This window comes from Meles meles, chromosome 10 (genome assembly GCF_922984935.1).
Source record: "Meles meles chromosome 10, mMelMel3.1 paternal haplotype, whole genome shotgun sequence".
NCBI classification, from domain to species: Eukaryota; Metazoa; Chordata; class Mammalia; order Carnivora; family Mustelidae; genus Meles; species Meles meles.
In genome coordinates this window covers 87,802,434-87,826,644 of record NC_060075.1, presented here as the reverse complement: position 1 = coordinate 87,826,644, position 24,211 = coordinate 87,802,434, and the positions used below count along the sequence as shown (strand labels likewise).

General features: G+C 39.0%; 1 protein-coding gene across 2 annotated transcripts in view; it reads left to right on the top strand.

Annotated features, from left to right (window-relative positions):
* RELN (reelin) overlaps nucleotides 1-24,211 on the top strand; it is a 510,603-nt gene that overhangs the window by 213,691 nt on the left and 272,701 nt on the right. For both annotated transcript variants that reach the window (XM_046020402.1, XM_046020401.1), the window contains exons 5-6: nucleotides 18,969-19,001; nucleotides 21,631-21,709. In XM_046020402.1, coding sequence (XP_045876358.1) covers nucleotides 18,969-19,001; nucleotides 21,631-21,709 — 112 coding nt within the window. The remainder of the gene's footprint in view (nucleotides 1-18,968; nucleotides 19,002-21,630; nucleotides 21,710-24,211) is intronic.

The following is a 24,211-nucleotide window of genomic DNA, read 5'->3' as shown; positions in this document are numbered from 1 at the left end:
TCAATAAGAGGAGGTTACCAAGGAATTACTATGAGATTAGGGCCTCTATCTCATGACTTTGGCTGAGTTTTGAGGAAGTGGGGCTTTGCTCTATATTGGATGCTATAACCAGGAATTCTGGTTAGGGATCTCAATAAATCGTATATGTAGGGAAGGCAGACTGGAGTGAGGGTAAGCTGTAATCGGTGAAAAGACAGTACAGTCACCACTATTCGCCAGGATAAGGGGATGCTTGGTGTACTGTGAGTTGGACAGTGTTCTGGGTAGGTCTGTGTTCGGGTATAATTATGAAGTGGCCCTGTGTCAGTCTTGACACATCACGACCCCAGAGTGGCTTTGTCTGCAGTTGATGTTCTGTGAAATCATTTCTTTTTTTTTTTTAAGATTTTATTTTATTTTATTTATGATTTTTTTTTAGATTTTGACATAGAGTGCAAAAGCAAGGGGAGCAGCACATAGAGGGAGGGGGGGGAAAGCAGGCTCCCCACTGAGCAGGGAGCCCAACAAGGGACTTACTACCCAGGACCCTGGGATCATGACTCGAGCAGGAGGCAGATGCTTCACCAACTGAGCCACCCGGGCGCCCTGTGAAATCATTTCTGTTTATTGGGAGAAGAGCAAGACCCAGCTGTGAGCACCAGGCCAGCTCCTGGATGCCAGGGGCTGCTTTTCCTTTCTTGAGGCCCAGGAGAGAGTGCTAGTGGACAGTCATTTACTTCTGGATTCAGGCTTTGTCAGGACTTTGGAATGGACCCAAGCTCTGGGCAACCTTATTTTCAGAGCCTGGTCACAGAGTACAGGCTCAGTTAATGATAAAGCGGGAGGGATCTTGCTGGAGCAAACTTTTATTCAAGGTCAGCCAGTGTGAAATCAAAAGGCTGAACAAATAGATCAGTGTGGTCAGATTGTGGATGTTTAATTTTTTTCTTGAAACTTTATTTTCTAAAAATTTTTTATAGTGAACTTATATTATTTGGGTTATAAGGAAATAGCAAAAGTTTTTCTCCCCTTCCCCCAAATAACAAATATAGAGTTATACTTAACAAGGAGGAAGGATGATTCTATTGAAGCAGATGGACTTCTGAGAACTACAGGAAAATTCTAAACCCCAACTCCCATGCCTCTTCCTTTGTGAGGACTTGCCTGACGCTCTTAATATGATTGGTCTTGGTGATGTCATAATTATTTATTTAACTGTGCATGCCCTCTCATGAAAGCTTCGGAGGGCAGGAACCATGACTTGATTTTTTTGTCTTTCTGAACACCCAACAATGCTTGGCATAAAAGCAGACATGTTTGCTGAGTGATCACCTTAAACGTTTTGCACTTGAAAAATCACTGCTGTTCCTGAAAAATCTCCTTTAACCCTGACCTTAAGCCATAGAACACCATGAGTCAGTGTGGCTGTAACAGAAGGAGTGTCCCTAAGGAATGTCCTTTACACTGACCTCAGTTTGAAAAATGTATACATCCCCATTTTTAGAAATCAGAAAATTATTCACAGATTTTCCTCCAAACACTGGTGGGTCCCCTCAGTGCTCTTGGAACAGACTCCAAATTTAGAGGTTTCAGGTTTTCACCTTGAATCATGAACTCCTGAATAATTACAAACACATCTATAGCTGAGCTCTGCTGATGGGTCGCAGTGCTTCTGAGGAACCAGAGAGTTCTCATTTCTAGTCTGGGTCGGGGTGGGGAGGTGCTAGGTTGTTTTGAAAGTGGAAGATGCTTAGGTTCATTCACCAGCAGTAGACAATAAAGACCTGAATTCATTGAACATTCAGTACTCAGCAGGGATTGTGGAATGCCTTCCATGGGCCCTGCACTGTTCCAGGCTAGATCTTGGACACATCAGTGATGCCAGCAAAGGTGCCTGCTCTCCTGGAGCCTATACTGCAGTGGAGAGGAAAGAAAGAATAAATATGAGACATAATACATCATCAGACATGATGCATGTTAGGAGGTGGTAAATGCTTGAGGAAAAAACTAAAACTAAAAATGGGGCAGGATAAGATGACACAGTTGGGTGGAAGGAGAAGAGACAGATTACAGTTTTAAGGTAGCAACCAAGTCAGGTGGTTTTCACCCAGAAGGTGACAGAGCAAAGACCAGGTAAGGGAGCTAACCATGCGACTGTCGGGGGATTGTCCGAAATGCTGCTAAATGATATTATCTTATTTTTTTAATATTTATTTATTTATTTTAGAGAAAGAGAAAGAGTGGGGGGTGGGAGGCAGAGGGACAGAGAGAGAGAATCTTAAGCAAACTCCCCACTGAGCTGGGAGTCTTAGGTAGGGATCAGTCCCAGGATCCTGAGATCATGACCTGAGTTGAAACTAAGAGTCAGTCACGTAACTGACTGAGCCACAAGACAAACATGGTAGTGTTTTGTGAACTACTGTTAGAGGTGATGAGAGTAATAGGCAACTTCAGAATAGACTGAAAACCTGAAAGAAATTAGGGACAGTCAGTCTTTCACAGGAATTACTATTGAGCAATACAGAAAGAGCTGCAGACTGAGGTCATATCCCTCAGAATCACCTATCAGGAGTCCTGTCAAAAATGTTGAGATGACGGATACCTAGGGAGCTCAGTGGGTTACGTGTCTGCCTTCTGCTCAGGTCAGGATCTCAGGGTCTTGGGATTAAGCCCTGTGTTGAGCTTCCTGCTCACTGAGGAGTCTGCTGCTCCCTCTTCCCCTCTCCCCTGCTTATGCTCACCCTCTCTCCATCTGAAATAAATACAAATCTTAAAAAATAATAATAAACAGAAAATGTTGAGATGAGTGTGGTTAGTTAATGTATCAACTGGAGATGAGAGCATATTTGAATTAATCTCTGACCTTGCACCTGTCAGTTCCTCCTTGTAGATTAGCAACAAAAACAAGCAAGTTAGCTTGACAAAATAAGCACTACTCATCTATGGCCGAACTAGAATCCGAACCTCAGGGCTCACCCCCCAATGTCGGTTTCATTATACAAAGTAGATTCTTAACATTTAACAAGTAGACATTTAAAACCCTGTGGAACCCCAGCTTCAGTAAATAAGAATCATTGCCATTGCCTCCTTTCCCTGAACACCTAGGAGAGAATACACACTTTCTGAAGCCCTTGTAAGAGAGAGGTGGTGACTGTGAAGTTGATATGGGCGTTCTCAACATGGCTGCTGGTCCCACAGTGTGCACACGTCCCAGTGGGGGCTGGGTAGTGGAGGGGGAGCAGGGGGGCGGGGATCATGTATATTCATTGGCCCGTGAGCTTCTTGGCATAACCCCTTCAAACACACGCGTTGATTATTTAGCAAGGCCAGATGGCAGGCTTAACAGCGGACAGCAGTCATGCCCTGTAGTGCCCCCAAAGGATGCATGCCATTTATAAACCGTGCTGGAACTCTCTGTCGTTGGGTTGATGGAAATGGTTATAACCAAAGGCAAATGTTTTATGTCAGGGGAGAGGGGTCAGGCGTATAGTTGGAGCCGAAAACCTTGGCTGCTTTCTGCCATGCTCAGCAGTTGCTCTGCTGTTCATCACTCTGAACAGAGGGGTAGACAGAGCGGGGCTGTACGTTCTAAGGGCTGCTGGACCCCGATGGTGGACAGTGAATTTACTTCATTTGGGAACTGAAATTTTTAAATTCTTTCTAATGAGGACTAATGAACGTTTATTTGAGCTGTGAGATGGAGGGAGATAAAAAGTTCAGTAAGCAAGTCCATGAAGTGAGAGGGATTAAAATTACCTAGATATTTTTCAGCACATTAAGAATATGTGACGGGTATGGTAATTAGTTTGATAGTGATGATTATTTCACAGTCTATACATATATCACAACATCGAATTGTATACCTTAAATATATACAATTTTTATTTGTCAGATATACCTCAAAAAAGCTGGAAAAAAAGAATACCTTTTATACCAAACATGGTATGAGTTTTTTTAATCAGATCTACCAAAATCTTCCCTTGCCTATTCTTGCTTATTTGGTAACTTACATTACTAAATGTTTTTCCAATACCCTAAAATGCAATTTTTTTTATTAATCATAGTACACAAGTCAGAATCAACTAATAGAATTGGGTTCTACCGTATTTACTTTAATAGTTAAAGTGAAAAATAATGATGTGTTCCATTTGAATTTACCCAGTGTTTAAGTTTTTGCTTTTCAAAGGCTTGTTTTCCCCATGGCTATTCTAGAGTTTACATTTCCTTTCTGCAGTTACAGTCACTTTTTCCTGACATCCTGCCTTTGTAATTGACAAACAAAGAGAGCTGAATTAGGAGACTTTGGTAAAACCACCCAGGAACCCTTACTCTTGCTTCAGGGTCTCACTACCAATAGGGGAGGAACTGAAGACCTCCTTGGGGATGGGGCAGGCAAAAAGTTTTCCTCAGTGATCCTGAGGACAGATAAGATTTAAAGCAACATCAAAGAGCTGACTCATGGGGCCACAGTAAAATTTCTTGCTACTGGCCTTAGGTGCATCTGACCACTTTTTTAATTTCCTACAGAATGGTGTTTTGAACTGGTGCCGTTTATCCTAAGATGATTGAACCTAGATTTAAACGTCCTTCTTTTCAGTTCTCAGGGTTATATACATTCCCACTTGACAGCTTTATCTAGTCCAAAGTCAAAACACCAGGATTTATGCCCAAGAAGAATTTGACATTGAGTTCTTTTGGATCGAGAGAAGTACACTTTCTACTCAACTTGCTATATAATCTGCTGGATTCCCCCCTATTCTGAAGGACAAAAAGCCTAGAGGGGAGCAAAACTAGGCTGAACACACCATAAATTACAATTTTATTTTGGATTGCAAGATACTATTTCATGCAACCTATTAATCCAGCCGTAATTTTACATTCAAAGGTTTGGTTGTTTATTGTAATAGTTAATATGGGTTTTCATAATCAGGTTTTTAAGAGCTGGAATTCATTAATATTAATTAATACATACTGTGCTGTGTCCCATACTATTCCCAAGAGCCTGGCATAATATTCTGCGCCCAGAGGAACATGGTCAAGTTGCGAGGGTTAAACGCAAAAGTGATGTGCATAGGATGGTGGTTATCACAGAATACTCACTGAATGTTAACTGTCGTTATTAGTACTAGGATATTTATATTTGGATGCCATTTAGGTCCATTTAGGTACCTTGAACTCAATGTATTCTAACCTGAACTTGACTTTTCCCCAGATTTGGGGAAGCACGTCCCCTTCTCCTGAGCAATGTGTTTAATTTTCACTTTATGAACCCTTCAGTTTCTGTAACTTTATAGCAGGACCAAACTTCAGACTTCAGAACATCCACTTTGCTCATCTCACCTGGGCCTAGTTTTATTCTGACCCTCATTTGTCATCGTCTTTGTGTTTTCCCCTTTATTAACTTGTTTGATTGGACTTTTTGGTTTTGTTTTCTTGTGATTTTTGCTTTTGGATGTTTTGGGGTGTTTTGGTTTTTTGTTTGTTTGTTTTGCTTTGTTTTGTTTGTGGGGGTGTGGGAGGAGTGCTTTTTGGTAAACTGCCTTGTATCTATTTTAGAACAAGGTGAATTTTGCAGTGTATCCTTAGACATATAAAGGAAAGTGAGAAGTGAGGTAACATGAAGGTGATAACAGAGGTTCATGTGACCAAGACAGGAGGGAAGAGAGAACATTAAAATTTCCTAACAACAATGTCTTGCTGGTATTATTAGTGCCCAATAACTACTATCTTGTTGGTGTTATCATTACCCAATAAACTATCATCTTTGGAGCAGCTGTGTGCCAGATGTGCTAGTCAGGGATGCAGAGATACACAAGACACATTCTTTAGCCATACAAACTCACAGTCTGAGCAGCCCTCATTTCTACTCCAGCTTCTAGGATTATGAGATACAGAGGGATTACCTTTCCCCCAAATGGACCCCTTCCCCAACCCATAGGAAGTTAACTCTTCACTTAGCATATAGAGCTTCTATGGCAAAGTGCGTCCAACTGCGGGCTTAAATGGTTAGAAGTATATTTCTCCATCATAAATCAGTCTGGAGGCAGGTGAGCCAAGGCTGGTGGAGTGGTTCTGTGATTCCATATCGGGGGCCCAAGCTGGCTGCTCCAGCACTTACCATGTCCTAGAAGGAAGGGTAAAGGGCCAGGGAAGCATGGCCATTCCTTTAGAGAGCACCGCCCATCCCTGAATGTGACCCAGGTCACTTCGGCTCCTCGCTATGATCAGAGCTTAATTCCTTTGTCACAGGATGCTGCAGGGGACAGTGTGGTAGATACCTCTAACTGGGGACCACAGTTCCTTTAAAACAAAGAAAAGGAGAACAGATGTTGGCAGACCTCTAGCAAAGCTCTGCTCACATTAGCAACAAGATTTCTTCTTCTTAGTAGTAGTGGTATTAGTAGTGCAGTAATTGTTATTAATTATATAATGATGGTGATGATCCTAATAATATTCCTTCCTATCTCTGATTTTTAGTTAAAAGTCATATGCGTTCAGCCTACAGGTCAAGTTTTAGCTCTACTTCTTCAACTCTGCCCCATCCATGAACTTCATCTCCTCAAGTTCTCTAAGGTCTTAAGATGTTTTTTAAAAAAATTATTACACAGGGGCGCCTGTGTGGCTCAGTGGGTTAAAGCTTCTGCCTTCGGCTCAGGTCATGATCCCAGGGTCCTGGGATTGAGCCCCGCATCGGGGTCTCTGCTCAGCAGGGAGCCTGCTTCCCTTCCTCTCTCTCCCTTTCTTCCTCTCTTTCCTTTCCTCAGAGAGGCTGCCTCTCTGCCTACCTGTGATCTCTGTCTGTCAAATAAATAAATAAAATCTTGAAAAAAAAATTATTAGGGGTGCCTGGGTGGCTCAGTGGGTTAAAGCCTCTGCCTTTCGCTCGGGTCATGATCCCGGGGTCCTGGGATCTAGCCCCACATCGGGCTCTCTGCTTGGCAGGGAGCCTGCTTCCTCCTCTCTCTCTCTCTGCCTGCCTCTCCCCCTACTTGTGATCTCTATCTGTCAAATAAATAAATAAAATCTTTAAAAAAAATTATTACATAGTGATTTGAAAAAATTTTAAAAAACTATTTACCAACAATTCAGATGGTATATTGTTTTGTATTCTGATTTTTCACTTTAAACTTTTATTCATATAGGCAAAGTTTTGAAAAATGTATGGTTATCTCCCCCAGAAAAGTTCAGGGCATGAGTGTAGCAAGACAAGGAGTCACAAGTGTGAGTATTTAAGATTTCATTATTGACAGCTTATGGTAGAATAAATCTTACCTGACAGAGTTCTCTGTTCCCCCATTTGCAGATTATAAAGATATATTTTAGTTTTTCTCCTATTCCATTTATTTTACAATATGACAGATGATAAGTTGTTATGAGACACAAATCAAATTGAGATGGGAAATGGGGGGGAAGGGAAGAGAAAAATACCTCCTAATATTGCTGGTTCTGTGTATAATTTAGCTGTCTTTAAATATTAAGGAATTTTTTATACTGATCATAAGTCTATTCCTGAACACAGAGAGAACTATTTTCACTCTGAATTTATAACATTTTTGGAAGCTTAATTATCATACTTGAAGGTCAAATGGTTCTTTATTGCAATAAAATACAAAAGTAATAAAGAAATTATTCCTGGGGAGATGAAAGTCTAGGTTCATAGCTCATTAAATGGTAACTTCACAGACCGTGTCTAATTTGTCATATTTAGCTTTGGAAATTTCATACATTTGAATTTCAAATTAGGTGAAGAGATACCTGAGGCAAAACTACCTAGGGCCTTTGAATTCTAAAATGATCCAGGAGATATAGTTCCCATAACATAATACCTTTATTTGTAAGAAGTGCCTGTCATCATATGTATATTGGTTGCCAGACTCAAAGCCTTTTTTTAAAAGTAATCAATAATATTAACACAAAGCTCAACTACTCCCTCAATTTGTTTTTATTTTTATTTTTTTTTAAGATTTTATTTATTTATTTGAGAGAGAGACAGTGAGAGAGAGCATGAGAAGGGAGAAGGTCAGAGATAGAAGCAGACTCCCTGTGGAGCTGGGAATCTGAGGTGGGACTCGATCCCAGGGCTCTGAGATCATGACCCGAGCTGAAGGCAGTTGCTTAACCAACTGAGCCACCCAGGCACCACCTCAATTTGTTTGTGGACAGCCCTTCCTTTTTCTTCTCAGCATATTGAAATTTCTATCCTTTGCACTCAATTATTTGTTGAAAATATTGGCAGAAACATATTTTGAAGTAATGTGATTACTTAGAAGTTTCCCTCCAAAATAAGTGAGTTGAAAGATCAACACTTTTGTCCAAAGAACAGCCTTTGGGTGAGTTAAACATAACGTCATTCTTTCTAATGTGCCTATTCTAGGCTGCTGTGATCTTGTGAGATGCAGTCTTCTCGATTTTGCAAAAGCATAAACGCAGAAATGCTTTTTTAAGAAATGAAGCTTTTCTTTCAGCATGTAATATGTCTCTTAGACAAATTGATGGGAAGAATTTCTGCTTCTATTTAATATTGAAAAATCATGTAATGATCCATGTTTATGATATTTACTTTAGAACACCCAAAGATGGGGTGCCTGGGTGGCTCAGTGGTTTAAAGCCTCTGCCCTCAGCTCAGGTCATGATCTCAGGGTCCTGGGATCGAGCCCCACATTGGGCTCTCTGCTCAGCAGGGAGTCTGATTCCTCTCTCTCTCTGCCTGCCTCTCTGCCTACTTGTGATCTTTCTCTCTCTGTCAAATAAAAAAAAAAAAAAAAAAAGAACACCCAAAGATGTAACCTATGGGAACGTGATTAAGAACAGCATGAGTGGCGCCTGGGTGGCTCAGTGGATTAAGCCGCTGCCTTCGGCTCAGGTCATGATCTCAGGGTCCTGGGATCGAGCCCCGCATCGGGCTCTCTGCTCTGCGGGGAGACTGCTTCCTCCTCTCTCTCTCTGCCTGCCTCTCTGCCTACTTGTGATCTCTCTCTCTGTCAAATAAATAAATAAAATCTTAAAAAAAAAAAAAAAGAACAGCATGACTGGTCACAGATCCAAATGAGATCATAGGAACTAATATGAAATTAGACATGTTTACTGCCTTTTAAGTTTATCAAAGCATTCTGATCTTCCATTTCCTCTTTTTTTTTTTTTTAAGATTTTATTTATTTAACTGTCAGAGAGAGACAGAGCACAAGCAGGGGGAGCAGGAGGCAGAAGGAGAAGCAGGCTTTCTGCTGAGCAGGGAGGCTGATGCGGGACTTGATCCCAGGACCCTGAGATCACGATCTGAGCTGAAGGCAGACACCTAACTGACTGAGCCTCCCAGCGCCCCTGATCTTCCACTTCCATCAACAAAGCTCAACTGCTGCTCTCTTGCCAGTGTCATAAGACAAATTGTGACAGGCTCTGAGGTGCTCTAAATAGTTGGAGATAATAGAGAAAAGGTATTTAACAAAGTGAAAGGTAGTGTTCACAGAGTAACTCTTTCTGAGCCAAGCAACAGACAGATATTTAACATCAGTTTTGTTTAAATGTTTGGAAAGGGATTGATAAGTAGTTATTTGCATAATATGGTGAAGGTCAGATTAACCAACTCACTGTGATTGGAAAATAATACGCTATTAAAAATCTTCACTGCCTGCCCCCCCACACACAAATAAAGAGATTCCTTAGGAGAGAACCTGTAATTCTTGTGATTCTAGAACCAACACCAGCACCCAGATATAAAACCAACATATATGGACTAAGTGTTTTTTCCATTTACTCAACAAAGTATCAGTACACATGTTTTTTTCTACTTGATTTTAAACAAATCAATGGTAACCTTGTTTAAAGAAACCAAGAAACATGTTTTCCTTTGAAAATTTTGCTACAGAACTTACTTGTTTTCATGTTAGGCCTATTCAGTCTCTGTGATAGGAATTGCTTGTTTTGATTTGAATTGGGTCCCTTTTTTTTTTTTTAATTTTATTTATTTATTCGACAGAGAGAGATCACAAGTAGATAGAGAGGCAGGCAGAGAGAGAGAGGGAAGCAGGCTCCCTGCTGAGCAGAGAGCCCAATGCGGGACTCGATCCCAGGACCCTGAGATCATGACCTGAGCCGAAGGCAGCGGCTTAACCCACTGAGCCACCCAGGTGCCCCTGGGTCCCTTTCTTTACAAGTGTGTCACATAATACTCATTCACCTTCACTCTCTCTGGCACAACTGTCTTTATAAAATCTGCATTAGTACAGATTTCATTGTACTCACTGCATTCATTCAAGGCAGTTCCAGTCTTGTTCTTATAACAGCTCATGGAAATTAGTAAACCATTTCAAGAATAGCACAGCTGAATAAAAAGGAAGCTCTACAAGGAATTTTTTTTTTCAAGAATATCTTAAAGTACCTTCTAAAAACAGTGAATTAGGGGCGCCTGGGTGGCTCAGTTGGTTAAGCAACTGCCTTCGGCTCAGGTCATGATCCTGGAGTCCTGGTATCGAGTCCCACATCAGGCTCCTTGCTTGGCAGGGAGTCTGCTTCTCCCTCTGACCTCTTCCCTCTCATGCTCTTTCTTTCTCATTCTCTCTCTCTCAAATAAATAAATCAGATCTTTAAAAAAGATAAAATAAAAACAGTGATTCAGGTTTCTTATATTTTCAACTATACTAGCTTATCAATTTAAAAAAATCCCCTCCTATCCAGTATGGAGATTCCTCAAAAAATTGAAAATAGAACTACAATATGATCCACTAATACCACTACTGAGTATTTACCAAAAAATATGAAGACATCAATTCAGAAAGATACATGCACTCCTATGTTTACTGCAGCATTATTTAGGATAGCCAAATTATGGAAGCAACCCAAGTGTTCATCAATAGATGAATGGATTAAGAATATCTGATATTCTTTATTACAGTGGAATATTGGAATGGAATGGGATAGAGTATTACTCAGCCATAAAAAAGAATGAAATCTTCCTATTGGCAACAACATGAATAGATCTAGAGAGAATAATGCTAAGTGAAATTAAGTCAGAAAAAGACAAATACCATGATTTCACTCATATGTGGAATTTAAGAAACAAAACAAATGAACAAAGAAAAAAAGAGACCAGAAATGAGACTCTTCGTTATAGAGAATGAACTGGGGGTTACCAGATGGGAGGTTGATGGGGGGATGGGTGAAATAGGTGAAGGGGATTAAGAGTACACTCACCACAATCAACACCGAGGAATGTATGGAATTGCTAAAAAACTATATTTTAATCTGAAACTAATATAACACTGAATGCTCACTCTACCACAGTTGAATTTTAAAAATATTTTTAGACAATTCACTCCTGTCCTCTTTACATAGTTTATAAAATCTTAGTAAAATTGCACATCTAATCTTCAGGTCATTTAATAATACCCTGAGCCTCTAAGAAAACATTTGGCTAAGCAAAACCTAGATTATCACTGAAACATTTAATTATTGATCTAAAGCTTTGTATTCTACCAACATGAATAATCTGGGTGGGTCCTGCTGGAGAACTTGTAGGACAAATAATTTTTAAGTTATATTTAAGTGGCACTATCACAACCACCAACAGAAATCTGGAAAAATTAAGTGCATATTTATGAAGGACTTTGAGACTCTTTAGAACATTTTTTACATTTATTAGTATGAAAAGATTGTATTATGCATAAAACTCTAAAAATTTCCTACTATTTTTTCTTATTTAACTGCTCTTGGGAGGTATTTGACTAATGAAATCTCATAGATCCGCATTTATTAATGCTTTCCTGGTAATACTGCTACCAAATTGCATTGATAATTAAAACATTTTGAAGGTGTTTGGCTTTTTTCCACTAAAAACAAGTCATAGTATGCCATTCCTTCATTCTTAATCCTTTTCAAGAAATAGACTTTTAAAAAAACATTGGAGGTTTTAGTGAAATTCGATCATGATTCTTACATTCTGTTGACTTATTTTTACTTTGGCTTTTTTTTTTAAGCATATTAGAGCGTTCCTTTTTAACTAGTCTGTTTAGCATGTAATATTTTATCTGTGGTTTTGACTAAGTTGATTCATTTTTATGACATTTGGCATACTCTTGATGTTATCACAATATCACAATACAACTTAAGTTCAATTTCCACTTCAGTCCAATTATCTGAATCTGGTCAAGCTTTACAGAGGACATAGTTTCTGTAATCTTTTTGAAAATATTTTATTTATTGATTTGTTTGAGAGAGAAAGGGTGAGCAGGAGGGATTGGAAGAGACTCCAAATCAGACTCCATGCTGAACACAGGGTTTGATCCCTTGACCACAAGGCCATGACCTGAGCCGAAATCAGGAGTCAGATGCCCAACCGACTGAGCCACCCAGGTGCCCCTTCTGTAATTTTCATAAATCTAAATGACGTTAAGTCTGTCGGTAAAGATTACAGAGATGTATGATTATTTTGAATGACATCAACTTCACTGAAACATAAACTCATTTACACCTTTATCCTCTGGTTAACACAGTGTTGTCATCTTGTGTAGGATTAATAACAAGTTAGTAGATACTCAAAATTTTACGTTGGGTTTATATATCCATGGCCAATACTCATGGATCTCTGTGGAATGATCCATAACCTCCAACTGTAAGATATGGTATCCTATGATCATTGTACTTTGATTCTAAAATGTCATTCAAAGCTTGGCCTTTAACCCTTGCACTGTTTATAGTTTATAAATTATTGTTAGAAACTTCCTCATTGAGTGGAATTGCCCCCACATTTATGGGAAGATAAATGATTTAGTAAGTAATCACGTGCTGGTATAAACTAAAGTGAACTTTTGGTATTTTTCTCCGAAGTGATTTTTTTCTGTAGTAGAGGATGTACAACTACTCATTTTTGTGACTCTAGGACTATCCAAATTTGTTAACAGCTTTGGGTTAAGGTAGTAAGTGAGTTCCCACAGCTTGAAGTTCTTGAAGTTCCCACAGCTTGAAGTTCCCAGGCTTGATGTCTCATGGGATTCACCAGTGAAGCTAAACCAGGACCCTATTATGAAGGGTCCCCTCAGTGATCTCTTTGAATACAAAGGCTTTCCAGCTGTCTTTCTCTGTCTCTCATTCATTTTTAGCAGGACCTCTACCTTCAGTGCATCCTCCCCTCTACGTATCTGGTCAATTGTCTGACCTGATGTTCTTCTCCTGATGGAGAGACACACCTGGAAAGAACTGGGATGTCTTTTACACTTTTGTTAAAGATGTGTCCTACCCTGTTTTCTCCAAAGCCAAAGCCTGTTTCTTCAGGAATATTTTTATTCTCTCTCAGAACAAAACTTCCCATTCTAAGCCATTTGGCAACTTGATGTGATAGCTAGAGCTGGTCATGCAATTTCCGGTCAGAGGAGCTAGGGTATTGGACCAAGGTGGGTGTGGTGGGGTGGGGGCAGTCTAAGATCCTTGGAGAGGCAGAGAAGCAGTAACAGACCAACAAAATGTTGAGATAAAAAATTCAAGCCACCGAGAATGTTGAGTCAGAACTAGTTCAATAGCAAAGGAGTGGGAAAGTACACGTGATATATGTAGCTGGAGATACGGTGTACCAGGCAAGCACTTGGAAGGTTGACAGATTATAAGGCTTGCATGTTATATTTAATAAAGGAAAGAGCAAAGGCCTTACTGCCAGATTCACATAATTCATCCATGTTACTAATATGAGGCAAAACAGGCAAAACAGTGGAAGTGTAATAAATAATGTTAAACTACATTATTCTTCCTCAGGCTACTTATTCTAATTTTTCTGTGGTACATTTACCCCCAATAAATGTGGGGGGAAACGGTTGAACTTCCTATAAGCTCAGAAATTTTTTATACTTTATAAAACTAGACTGATATAATAACTTATTGAGAGATGGTTATAATAAGCTTCCCAGGCCCAGTACTTGACTAGATTTTGGACTATTTACACCATATGTGGATGAATATTTTTCAAGGAAATTTGTACTTGTCCTTCTGGCAAGTTTAATGCATACTAGGTTTCTCTTTCTGATGAAATAATGTTTCGTTATCTTGGTGGATTTTGTTTAAAATACTGATTAGAGTTTTCCTAATTAGTGATTTAAAATATGATTTAAATTTGTTAAATTACCATAGAATCTGTTTAAATTCAGCTGGATATTTACTGGGGGTTTAAACTACCCAGACAGTTATACTAAAAGAATTTTTCACAATGTCATGAATACATTTGGGCTTTTCTCCCCCAGAGATTTGGATATTCAATTATTCATTTTCCAAAATTTCATAAAATATATTTTAATTAAGATGTTGTGGGGTGCTGGGGGGCTCAGTCACCTAGGTGTTTGACTCTTGGTTTCTTGCTCAGGTCACGATCTCAGGGTTGTGAGACTGAGCCCTGTTGGGCTCCATGCTCCATGCTTGAGATTCTCTCTCTCCTTCTCCCTCTTCCCTCACACACACACACACACACACACACACACGCACAGAAGTAGCTCTCAGTTTAATTTAGTATTTATTGAGAACCAATTAGCAGCTTAGGCAGTGTCCTGGGTGGGCATATTTTCTGCCTTAAGGAACTAATTTTTTTCTTGGGAGAAAAGATACATACGTAAGACAGAGAAGAGTTCTGCACACTATAAAAATAAGGGCTGGATTGTATGATTCAGACCAATGGTTCTTAAATTTGGCTTTCTATCAGAATCAGCAGGAGAGGTTTTTAAAAATACAAAATCTGGAGACAGTCTTTGAGACGTTGGTCTGCTGTCTTCCTGGTGTTGGCCTCACTGAAATAAATACCTTTCTTGTTCCACACACCACACACCACACACACACACACACACACACACACACACACCCCAGAAACAAAAAAACAAAGACAAAGTCTAAACCTCCACTCCCAGAGATTCTGCCTCAGTGGGTCTTTTCTAATTGGCCCTCCCCTGATGATAACGTTATAGGTCGTTCAGTGTAAGATGCCACGTGCCAAAATCATGTAGGAGAGGTAGCTATTACTATGGATAGACTTCTTAAAATAGGTTAAACATTTTATTTTTTATTTTTTATTGGGTTCAGGCCTTAATCACCAGTCATATAAAGTCAAGTAGGTTCTGATGTCTCTGCAGATATTTTGTTGTACTTATCTAACTATGGTACTGACCAGTAAGTATTTTTAATTGATAATTGCTATAAATTTTACATTTAATTTATTTCCCAGGTCTTTTGGAAGTTACATATTTTATAGATACCAGTGTTATTTCTTCCCTCTTTAATGACGCTCCCTGGTGGTCTAGTGGTTAGGATTCCGCGCTCTCTTCCCTCTTTAGCATTTATTCTGTGAACACAGAGAACCCCTTCTGTGAAATAGCTGATATCAGGGCGCCTGGGTTCAGTCTGTTAAGCATCCGCCTTCAGCTCTGGTCACGATCCTGAAGTCCTGGGGTCAAGTTCTGCAGGGAGCCTGCTTCTCCCTATGCCTCTGCCTCTTTCTCTCTCTCTCTGTCTCTCTCTCTGTCTTTCAGGAATAAATAAAATCTTTTTAAAAATGTTAGGCATAGTGAACAACTATCATAGCTTAAGAAACAAAGCAAACAACAACAACAAAATTTCTTTGGTCCTCATTCCTCGTTAGGTGTTAAAATCTCATCTCTCGCTTTGCTGTCAACTTTCTTGAAAGAACAGTCTGCATTGTAGTTACAAGTGTGACCTCTGAAGGCTAATTCCCTGGGTTCATCTCTGGACTCTGCTTGGCCATGCCTTGCTAAGAGGGTAGTCTCAATAGATAGCATCTTTATTAGGATTATCTTACTCTGATTCAACCCTCCTCTCTTAAAACTTTCTTTTCCTTATTTCCGTAATGAAATGTAGTCTTTCTCAGTCTCCTCTACTAGCTCCTCTTCTTCTTCCAATCCATTAAATGGGTTTTACCTCTTCATTTCACTTCTGTTTTTATGCCATTCTCTCTGGGTGACACGGTCTTCTTCCGTGTCTCCACCACTTCCTGCGCTGTAATGATTCCCTGATGACACCCAGCACAGATCTCCCTCCTAGCTCCTGTTCAGCACTGTCCTGTTGAAGTATACTGCAAGCCACATGTAAAATCTTCAATATTCTAGTAAGCACATTTAAAAAACAAAAATAAATAGATGACGTTTAATAACCTATTTTAACAGGGAATATATAAAATAGTAAACATTTCAATATAATATAGTCAATATAAAATTATTAATGAGATTTTTCATAATTTCTTGTACTAAGTATTCGAAATCTGGTATGTATTTTACACTTAGAGTACATCTTACATATTGGAATATTTTGTATTGAGATTCTGTAAAATTTAGAGTTGAAAATTAGATTCACGTACCTAGTTGTTCCATATCTACTTACAGGTTTTCCAATAACTGAATCAAACATCGAAAAATTATTTTCCTTTGGGGTGCCTGGGTAGCTCAGTGGGTTAAAGCCTCTGCTTTCAGCTTGAGTCAAGATCCCAAGGCCCTGGGATCAAGCCAGGCTTTCTGCTCGGCAGGGAGCCTGCTTCCTCCTCTCTGTCTGCCTGCCTCTCTGACTACTTGTGATCTCTGTCAAATAAATAAATAAAATCTTTAAAAACTCATTTTTCTTTAATACTCGTATCCAGCTTGACAAAATGAGTACATCTTTTTTTAGAAGAGATGATTTAACTTCGATACGAAGGCCTATCAGTTTCAAAACTATGTTTGACCAAGTAAATCTATTTACTCTTATGTCAACCTAGCATCATTAACATGAATTTCACAGGGATATTACCTAAATCAAAAACCTACTCCAAAATTATCATATCAACAAGACATTTTAAAATATTTTTGGAGTCTTTTTGAAGATAATTTAAAAAATGCTGTCAATTGCAATTAAAATCTTCTGCTTATTGATTCATGTTAAGACAATGTATAAAATAATTATTTATTTGTATTTTAGAGATTTTTACTTTCAGTATGAGTTCTCTTACTTTTCCAACCACTTTGCAAATAAACTCTTGCCTTCCCTGAAGCTCCAAATTCAGCTCATTCATTGGTGGTGTGATACTGATCAGGCAACATACATCATTGTGCCATGTTTTTGTCATTGATTATTGGTTAATGAGCAATTATTCCTCCTGTTTCAAGAACATATTAAATTAGAGTTAACAGTTCAGTGAATCTTTGTAAAACTCTTCTATGATGTAACCAATAAGCATTAGCACAAAACACGAGATCATTCCATTTTTCTTCTGTTTTTTTTTTTTCAAGTGTCATAAGCTGGTGATGAGCCAGAGCATTTGCATGTATGCACTAACTCTGTACTAACAATCGTATCCATGACACTTACCATAGAGTCTGTTTCAAAAAACCAAACACAGTCATTTTCAATATGTATAATACATTGGTATGAAGCAATAAGACAAATATCAGCCTATAGTTTTAAAACTCTGCTAAGTCTGGATTTTTCACCTAACATAGCTGAAGCGTACTCCATCATTGTGTGGTAGAAACTAATTTTTTTCATGTCTAACTGAAATTCTTCCTAAACTGATGTAAGAGATTTAAAAATGTTTGTGTCGTAAGTTCTAATTTTTAGATAGTGAATTGCCAACATTTCTTCATAGACTCAGTAGTTCTTAAAGAAAAAAAAAATAACCAAAGTATTCATTGGACCGTGTCCCGTATTTGCAAAGTGACTTTTCTTAAAATAAATATTTTTAACACCCACTCCTTTGCTCATAAATGCTCAGAAAATCTTCAAGCTCTCATGGTTAAATCCAAATTTCCCAGCATTCATTTCTATGATCTTGTCCCCTTGATCTTCCCAATATCACCTTTTTTACTCTTTCCTCTTAAACTTTCATCCAGTCATGCTGAAATTGTTGTGGTTCCCCCCAAAGCCATTCTCTCTGTCTCTCTTTTTGAAGACTTATTTATTTGTTGAGAGGGAAAAAGCAATGTGGGGGCAGTGAGGGGCAGAGGGAGAGAGAAATTCAAGTAGATGCCCTGTTGAACACAGAGTCCAGGTTCAGAGGAACCATGATATCATGACCTGAGCCCAAACCCAGAGTCGGATACTTAACAGACTGCACCACCCAGGTGATTATCTCTTGCTTCTCTATGCCATTTCCTTTTTTTTTTTTTTAAAGCAATTAACTCTTGTATCCCATTTCCTTTTATTCCAGAAAGAAGCACCTCTCTGCTCCCCTTACTACCACCTCTCTTCCTTCTGCTCATCTTCCAAAGCTCAGCAGAGGGGAAGCCTGGGTAGCTCAGTTGGTTGATCATCTGCCTTCTGCTCAGGTTATGATCACAGAGCTCGAGTTCCGAGTAGTGCTCCCCATTCAGTGGGGAGTCTGCTTCTCTCTCTGGCTCTGGCTCTGGCTCTGGCTCTGGCTCTGGCTCTGGCTCTGGCTCAAATAAAGAAATAAAACTATTTTAAAAAATCCTTCAGCAGAGAAATCATCTTCTCTGGAAAACGTCTTCTGACAACGCTCTTCTCTCCAGTCTGGAATTAGTATCTCTTCTTGTCCTCTATCGCCCCCCAGCCTCCTCCAGACACACTACCATAGCACTTGCTACACTACACTCTAGCTACCAGATGGGAAGCTCTTTTGAGAGCAGAGGTAGTGCTTTTATCTATTTCCCTAACACCAGAACAGCCCCTGACAGGTACTGGGTGCTCAAAGAGTTTTGGCATATCCATTAACTATCATGTCACATTGATACCGTGTTTCAAGGGACACCTGACTGAGCTTATGTAATAAACAACTATCCTAAGTGTAAGGGGTTCTATTCTTCACTTTAGGAGTAATGCATTACTTTTAAATAAAATAAACAGAGAGTTGGATGTCTTACTTGTAGACATTTATCGACATTTTTTTCTTATTCCTCTCAAAAAGTTTGAACCATTTAATTTGTATAATATGACCTCAGTTTTGTCATTGTATTTGATTATTACTAGATTTTGCTTTCATTGCTAATCAATCATCTTTCCTTTTTTCTCTCTCGGTCCAGCTCCGACAGAAGCCACATTGCACCCCCATCTAGGTAAGTGGTCAGACCCTGAGGTCATTAATGTTATACTAGATGTGCATGTCTCACTCCTCTGGCTATGTGGGCAGATGATAACAGAGGTGAGAAAACTTCCCGCCCTCTCTGATTTTCTCTGATCGTTCACTGGAGTCAATCTTAGGTTCAGATTATGCTTGAAACGGGACCTCACCATCATGGTGATCATGCTGCCCAGCTGCAGCTAATGGAGGGACTTTTGAACCTGTTAGTACGTTCAGCCTCGGGATCCTATTGACTGTGACCTTTTCATCCTGTATTCTATGCTAAATGCTCCCCAGAGCTCCTGCCCATCACAAATACTAGGTTCATTAGTCTGAACAGTAGATACCTGTTCAGACTAATGCTGGGTTGCAAAAAGAGGAGGAAGTTGGTCATTTCTTTTAAAATTCAAATGAGGCTGTTTAAATAGCTGTAAACTTTATTTCACAGCACCATGTAAAGTTCCCACCTCTCATTTTTCTCATGTTCTTTCCATACTGCCGTGCAAGGCAATGTTATATAGCAGTTAAGGGGATAGTTTCTGGAGCTGCTACCTCAGCTCATCTCACCTTCCCACTTGCTAGCCATGTACACGGAGTAAGTTACTTAGCCTCTCTGGGCCTCAGTTTCTTCATCTGTAGAGTGGAAGTCATAATAATACCTACCTCCTAGGGTTATCCTGAGGCTGAAATGGATTCCTTTGTGTAAAGTGTGCAATGACATAACCGTGTTTGGAAAGCAGCAAACACACGAACAAGAACCATTGAGGCTTACCCACACCTTTGTCAAACATTCTCTAGAAAACAAGTGATCTTTAAGAGTTAAGAGTTTCTCATTTCTGTTGGTGAAGATTTATTTTAAAAGCCATTTCCTACACTACGCTATGTCCTAAGAATGAAGAATAAGTCATCCCGGCTGGCTCCGGCCTTTTCCGATGTCTCTCGCGGTGGGATTTGGAGATGGGTCAGTTATTTGTTTCTTGGGCTTTTCTTTCAACCTACAAATCCAATTAATTTATTTTTCTCTTGGAGAATCTGCCTCAAGAAGCTCAACTTTCATGTAATGCTACAGCTCGGGGCCCTTCTTCTTTGGCAGACAGATACCAGCGCTTAGAAGCCTGCCTTCTGGCAGCCCAGGCCGGCTGGTGACCCGCCATGGCCTAGCCGAGTCTCGGCCAGCTTAGGTGTCTGGGAGAGCTGGACCCCGAAGGCAATTCAGGCCCTGCATCCAAAGACTCAGAGGAATCATTAAATCACTCCCACGCACAGAACACATCACAGCGTTCTCTCCAGCGGAAATCCATATTCTCCCTGTTGTCCTGCCTAAGGCTTCGAGTCTGAGCAGCCATGGCTCTGAATACGTGCTGATTCACTGGTTGCTCAGACGTTGTTATGTGCTCACCTGCTGGCGTACCTGGAATCAAGACAGCGAGGGTGGCCGTGGGTGGCCGTGTCAACAAAGAGAATCTGGAAGTATGCTTCCTGATAGTCAGAGGTGACTTTAATTACCCAGTGAGTTAACAAATTATTTTCAAGTGAGCCAAAAAATATATATATATAAAATAAGATATATATGATAAAATATATTTTATAAAATATAAATAAAAATATAAAATTGATAATAAAATTTTTGTTTACTTTTTTTGGTTAATCATATCCTATGATTTTAATTTTTTCCAAAAAGTGTGTGTAAACTCATTCAAACAAAATTATACAAGCCTGGAGAATTTATATTAGCCAAAACAACTTTCCCAGGCAGACCACGGGAATTGGATGAGAGAGGGTTTTTAAGCACTAAATTCATTTTTTACAATTTGAATAGAACTGTAGAATAGTTTCTCACACAATCTTAAAAATGAGGCGTGACATTTTTTTTACTTGTCCGCCTTCCATTTAGTGGAAAAAGCACATATTCTACAGTTTATGAAGACAGTTTTTGCCCTTGGAATGGCTCAAGTTGTTCTAAAGCTGGAAAATGGGTATTTAATTCCAGCTCAAGTGTAATGATGCCATGCTTTAAACTATGGATGGTTCCCTGGTATTCCTTCTGACTTTTAACATGACTTGACTTGGGACTTTCATGGACTCATATAGATCATTTCTCCAATGCAGCTCTGGAGGAAGAAATGTTAACAATTTGCAACAGGTTAAATTAAAAAAAAATGAGTGACTATAGAGAATGAGAGAAAACAAGGCAGGGCCGGAGGGATAGCAGGATAGAGAAGAGGTAATGGGTAAAATACCAGCCATATTAGCCAACAGTGAACAGCCAGAATGTTCCATCTCCTTCTATGCTGAATCTTTTCTGAGCATATAGAGCTACGAGAGGCAAGTCTTGCCCTAGCTCTTTTTGTAGGTTAATACGGACCTTGGCCTTCCTCCCTCATCTAACGGGTGACAATTTGGTAGAATTTCTCATTGGGGACTCTGTGTGTCTAAACAACAGAGCCTTTACCCTTTTCCCTTCATACTTTAGGGGCAAAGCAAATATCATCAACCACTCATTTAAAATTCAGCTTTAATTTAAAATCTTGTTATTCCTTGTAAAGGCAGCACATTGACCCTTTCATGTAGCTGAATCTGTTGTTGAGTGTAATTTTTTTCTAAGTATTTTGTTTTTCTTTTAGCTGAAGTACATAGCGACAGCATTATCCTACGAGATGACTTTGACTCCTACCACCAGCTAGAGTTGAATCCAAATATATGGTAAGTTACAGGAATGTGCCTCACTTCAGTGTGTTTTTTCAATGCCAAGAAAACATGATACTGACTGCTCCCTTGGGGCAGTTCATAACATTAAGTTGCATGTTAGCAATAAGGGATCAGTGAGAGTTGTGAGTTGTTCAGCTAGGAAGCAGAGCTGTGTAGAGTGCGTGGTGTCTATTTTGTGACTTCTTTGAGAGCTGAATATAGGTGCCGCCTCAAAGCCATGTGTATGGTTAGATTTTTTTTTTCAGTTGTACAGTTCTTTATGTAGAAAAAACTGTGCTTTAGTGTGTCTAACAAGTGTGTTTCTGCTGAGCGAAAGAAGAGAAGTGGTCTGTCTGAAATGACAGGTGATTTGAGTCATCCTTACATATAACTTCTAAGTTTTTCGGCCACCTCATTATTTATACTCCATCATCTCCTTCGAAGGCAGCTTAGATGCAACTCTGTGGGATATTTGAGGGCAAAGAAATAATGAACCAAGCTCATTCATTAAAAACTTATTGAATGCGTAAATGGATGCATGGATTTGTTGGCCGTTTGTAGTATTTTTGCTGACTAGAGAAATAGGTCTGTCAATCTAGAGCTATGATCAATCTGTGTAATTTCTGGGAATGTCTGAATGTGGATTTTCTATGACACTAAATGTTTTTGTATACACAATCAAGAGTTCAAAATAAATCTGAAGCTCTAATATGAACTTTTGAATTACAACCAAAAATCCAAGGAAAGTGAAAAATACTGATTCAAATCGTATATGCAATGCTATTGCAACATCATTTACAATAGACAAGATATGGAAGTAACCTAAACGTCTATTGATAGGTGAATGGATAAGGAAGGGGTGTGTGTGTGTGTGTGTGAGAGAGAGAGAGAGAGAGAGAGAGAGAGACAGTGAGTGATGGAATATTACACAGCCACAACAAAGGATGAGATCTGGTCATTTCCAACAACCTGGATAGACCTAGAAGGTATTATGCTAAGGGAAATAAGTCAGATTGAGAAAGATAAATACCATATGATTTCACATATATGTGGAATCTAAAAAACAAAACAAATGAACAAACAAATCATAAAAGTCAGAATCAGACCTATAAATACGGAGAACACTGATGGGTGCCAGAGGGAAGGGGGGCTGGGTAAAACGGTGGAGGAGAGTGGGAGATACAGGCTTCTAGCTATGGAATGGGAATAAAATTCCTTCTAGCATAGGGAATATAGTCAGTAATAATGTGGTAGCATTGTATGGTGACAGGTGATAGCTAGCTATGCTTGTGGTGAGCAGAACGATGAATATACAGAAGCTGAATCACTATGTTGTGTACCTGAAATGAATGTAACATTATGTGTCTACTATACTCAAATTTAAAAATTTTAAAAAGACTAGAATTCCATCCTCAAATGTCAGCACGTGATGTTCATGTCTGTTTTTCTTTATTTTCACTGTTCAACAAATATGAAGCAATAATCATTTTATTGACACAATAAATTAAGAAGACATATAGTTCCTCTTCTCAAGTAGCTTACAGTTTAGTAGAAGATATACTAAGAACATATTTTTAAAAACCTTATGATCCAGGATAGAAATTCTTTAAGTATAATAAAGGGGTACAAATAGCAGAGGTACTGTAGTTCCAAAAAAGAGAAAGATGACTCTGGTGGGATTTTCTTGGAGAAAGTAACCCTTGAGCTGAGCATTAAAGATGACAGAGAGGGCTGGTGCTTCAATACTAGATGGAGGAATGTCTTCTGTCTTTTTTTTTTTTCTTCTTCTGTCTTCTAGAAAGACCTATGTACTATATAGTAAAAATCAGACTGGACAGAGTCATAAAGTCTCATAATTTATCTGCCATTTAAGAAATAATTTACCAATAAAATTTCACTTCCCTGTGAACATCTCCTAAATATAATTTCTTAAAATAAATTGAAAATCTTTATTAAGAAAAGGCCAATGAAACTTTCTAAGCACTGCTTGTACCAAGGAAAAGTTCTTCCTCCCCCTGACATTTGGGTTTTTTATATTCCATTAATATAGATGTTATCAGATGATTTGTTTCTTTCAAGGCAAGTTCATTTCTGGCAAGCTAATTCATTGTCTTCACCGAATTTTCTTGACAGATACAAAATGTGACTTTTATGTGGTTCAAATTCTTTTGTTTTTGAAATCAATAAAACATGATTGATTTTGCTTCACCCATTTTCATGACTGATCTCATATATGCTTCCTTGACCAATGTTATGGATTTTGTGTCCCTTTCACTTAAGCTATGGTTTATCCCACTTAGAAAAATTTTTTGTTAACTTTAAAAAGTCACGTACTTCTGTTTTCTATCAAATATACTTAGAGTAATTTTACTTTAACCCTTACTGCTCACAGTCTCCTTCACGTAGTCCCTTTAAGATTAAAAAAAAAGAACCCAACTATGAACCTCATCATTTGAGAGATGACTTTGTTGAGCAAAAAGGTGGCAGAGGTTTTGATGTCAGGCATGTCTCCTCTGA